The sequence below is a fragment of the Bidens hawaiensis genome, unplaced genomic scaffold, assembly GCF_021521415.1.
Source record: "Bidens hawaiensis isolate Kalapana, Puna unplaced genomic scaffold, B.hawaiensis_p1.1 tig00030772_1, whole genome shotgun sequence".
Classification (NCBI taxonomy): Eukaryota; Viridiplantae; Streptophyta; class Magnoliopsida; order Asterales; family Asteraceae; genus Bidens; species Bidens hawaiensis.
This window is the reverse complement of record NW_027495139.1, coordinates 75,503-78,467: the sequence shown is the minus strand read 5'-3', so window position 1 is coordinate 78,467 and position 2,965 is coordinate 75,503. Positions and strand designations below refer to the sequence as shown.

Sequence of the window (2,965 nt, the reverse complement as noted above, 5' to 3'; positions counted from 1 at the left end):
TCAAGTTCGTTTTCTTGAGATTTTAATATTTTAGATCGAGAGAGAATAATCTTAGGGGAAAAAAACCAAATTTGATGAAATATATGGAGATTACACATACCACGTTAAAAACTTGGTTTATATTACTATTTTTATCAGTCTTTGATTTTTCCTTTATAAGTAACGAATCAAATGATTAATGAACCGTTCATAAATCAAACTATAACTTTATGGGTAACGAATCAAATGATTAATGAACTGACTTGTTTAAAATTAGTTTTAAATTACAAATCAATGGACCATATGATCAACTTGTTTCTTGAAAAGGGGACCAATAGTCCAATAATCAGAAAATCAACCAATTAAAGGAGAAATAATATTTTTAAATCTTAGTTTCTTTTTTTATTGTTAAAAATCAACAAAAAAAATAATAATAAATACATAAATGGAGAAAATGAGATTTTAACTCACAACTACTTTTCTTAGTTACTAAATATCAACCCTAGCTATTTGTAATATTGCATGCATGGGCCCTTAAATACCCCCCCTATTTAAACCCTCTATCACCAACATACTTCTTTATAATTATTTATCCTTTATATATATTGTCTTTATATTTAAGTACACAATACAATTTCTTCATTCCATGGCTCTCTTGCTCCCTATTCTTCTCTTTATGTTCACTATTTCAACCGTAGCTCAAGACCACCCACCCTCACCTGGCTACAACCCTAGTTCTCGGGTCGACACCGTAGCCTACGATCAAGCCTACCGTACCTTATGGGGCCCACAAAACCAACGTTTTGACCAAAGCTCGCTCACCATCTGGCTAGATCAGTCTTCTGGTCAGTGACCACTAGCATGTGTTGAATATTAATAACTGATACTATATCATATTATATCATATCATATCATATCATATATTATAAACTGTCTGTGACAGGAAGTGGTTTTAAGTCAATAAAATCTTATAACTCAGGCTATTTTGGGACTGCGGTTAAGCTTCACCCTGGATACACAGCTGGAGTCATCACGTCTTTTTATGTAAGTATGAATATTAAAGTTTACTTGCAACCCAAGCAATTGCAAGTTTACATATATGCATGATGCCATGATATATAATTATATATCATTATATTGATTATGAGTTTTGTTGGCTTTCTTTGTTAGCTTTCTAATAGTGAGGATTATCCTGGACACCATGATGAAATCGACATCGAGTTTCTTGGGACAACACCGGACAAACCGTACACGTTACAAACAAATGTTTACATTAGAGGAAGTGGAGATGGGAACATCATAGGAAGAGAACATAGATTTCACCTGTGGTTCGATCCCACCGAGGATTTTCACGATTATGCGATACTATGGACACCGAACGAGTTAATGTCAGTTTTCTTGTAATCTCTTTTCGCAAAAAAAATAAATAAAAAAAACCCTAATTATCATACTCGATCATATAAACCATTTATACCAACACACCTTGCATGATTTGAATCCTATACCTCTACGATATAGAAGAGACACCGTACAACACATATTAATATCCTTGGGGACATCTCTTTTCGCAAATCCATTTTATTTTATTGGTCATAACCCACGTGTAATTTCATAAAACATTACAATATATAACAAAAGAACATAAGGTTGATGACTAAGGCTTAAGATATATTTTGTGTCCAACCTGTTATTTAAATTGAAAATCGTCAATCAGTTTCTTATATATATATATATATATATATATATAAATAAAAGCAATTTATATATTTTATTTATTCATAGAATTGAATTATATTAGCTAGTGAAATAACATATAACCTAAATATTATATGCTGTTATATGTTAATGTGTGTTGTATGCTTATTATTAAAACTTTATGCATACTTTGTTATCATTGGTAGGAGCTATAAAAGTTTTGGTTAAATCTCTTTTTCACTTTATCTATAGTCTATAACTATAATAACTATATGTGCGTGTGCGGAAGTGTGTCATTTTATAAATATTTATCACCCTGCACGTGTCATATATACCCATATAGAATATTATTACTTTATTAGTGTAGTTGGGATTTTTTGGATTCTAATGTTACCAAGATATAAAGAAAAAAAATTTTAACTAAAATGTTACAACTTTGTATGACATGTAGATTTTTCGTGGACGACGTACCGATTAGAAGGTACTCAAGGAAAAGCGATGAAACGTTTCCTTTAAGACCAATGTACGTGTACGGGTCGATATGGGACGCATCTTCATGGGCAACTGAGAACGGGAGATACAAAGCGAACTATGGGTACCAACCTTTTGTTGGTAGGTATAGGAACTTTAAGCTCAAAGGTTGTGAAGCCTATTCACAACAATCATGCAGCCCTCCGTCAGGTTCTCCAACAGCCAACGGAGGGTTGAGCCGCCAGCAAATGGTTGCGATGCAATGGGTTCAAAGGAGATACAAAGTGTATGATTATTGTCTTGATCCGGAAAGAGACCACACCAAAACACCAGAGTGTTGAAAAGTTTTTTTCTTGTTATTTAAGGAATATAGGTTTGATATGGGTGCAAAGTATTTTTAAATTTTATTTGCATGCATGCTTGGTTTGTGTTCTTTTTTTCTATTGTTGTGTTTTGTTTTGTCATTGTTAAAAAAGTATGTAAAGGGATGAGTGATAGAAATGAATTATCAAAGAGTGTTTGTTTTATTAATGATTGTAATGTAATGGAATTTACTTTTCCTACATGGTTTTGCTTTCTTTGATTTATTTAGACCTTTTTATGAGTATTGTAATCGTACAAAGACGATAACGCAAAAAGAAGATGAAAAGAAGAAGAGAGAAATTTTTTATTGCTCCAGAATCAATGTAAAAAAACAAACAATGAAAGCAAACAAATTATATATACACCAACATATGCGTCGCATATGTTGGACGCATAACATAGGCGCCACATATGTTGGACGCATAACATATGCGCCGCATATGTTGATAAACACAAC

General features: G+C 32.4%; 1 protein-coding gene across 1 annotated transcript; it reads left to right on the top strand.

The window, feature by feature from the left end:
- The first annotated feature begins 620 nt into the window (after positions 1-620).
- LOC143580951 (xyloglucan endotransglucosylase/hydrolase protein 31-like) lies at positions 621-2,681 on the top strand. Its single transcript, XM_077063852.1, has 4 exons — positions 621-824; positions 923-1,023; positions 1,150-1,367; positions 2,126-2,681. Exons 1-4 carry the CDS (start codon positions 626-628, stop codon positions 2,484-2,486), a joined length of 879 nt encoding a protein of 292 aa, XP_076919967.1. The 5' UTR covers positions 621-625; the 3' UTR covers positions 2,487-2,681.
- The last annotated feature ends 284 nt before the right edge of the window (positions 2,682-2,965 follow it).

What these genes read in the sequence shown, in the direction of transcription:
- LOC143580951 (XM_077063852.1), top strand. Translation starts at nt 626, where the DNA reads ATGGCTCTCTTGCTCCCTATTCTTCTCTTTATGTTCACTATTTCAACC. An exon ending in CTGGCTAGATCAGTCTTCTG is followed by an intron (nt 825 to 922) that starts GTCAGTGACCAC and finishes TGTCTGTGACAG; the next exon opens with GAAGTGGTTTTAAGTCAATA. An exon ending in TGGACACCGAACGAGTTAAT is followed by an intron (nt 1,368 to 2,125) that starts GTCAGTTTTCTT and finishes TATGACATGTAG; the next exon opens with ATTTTTCGTGGACGACGTAC.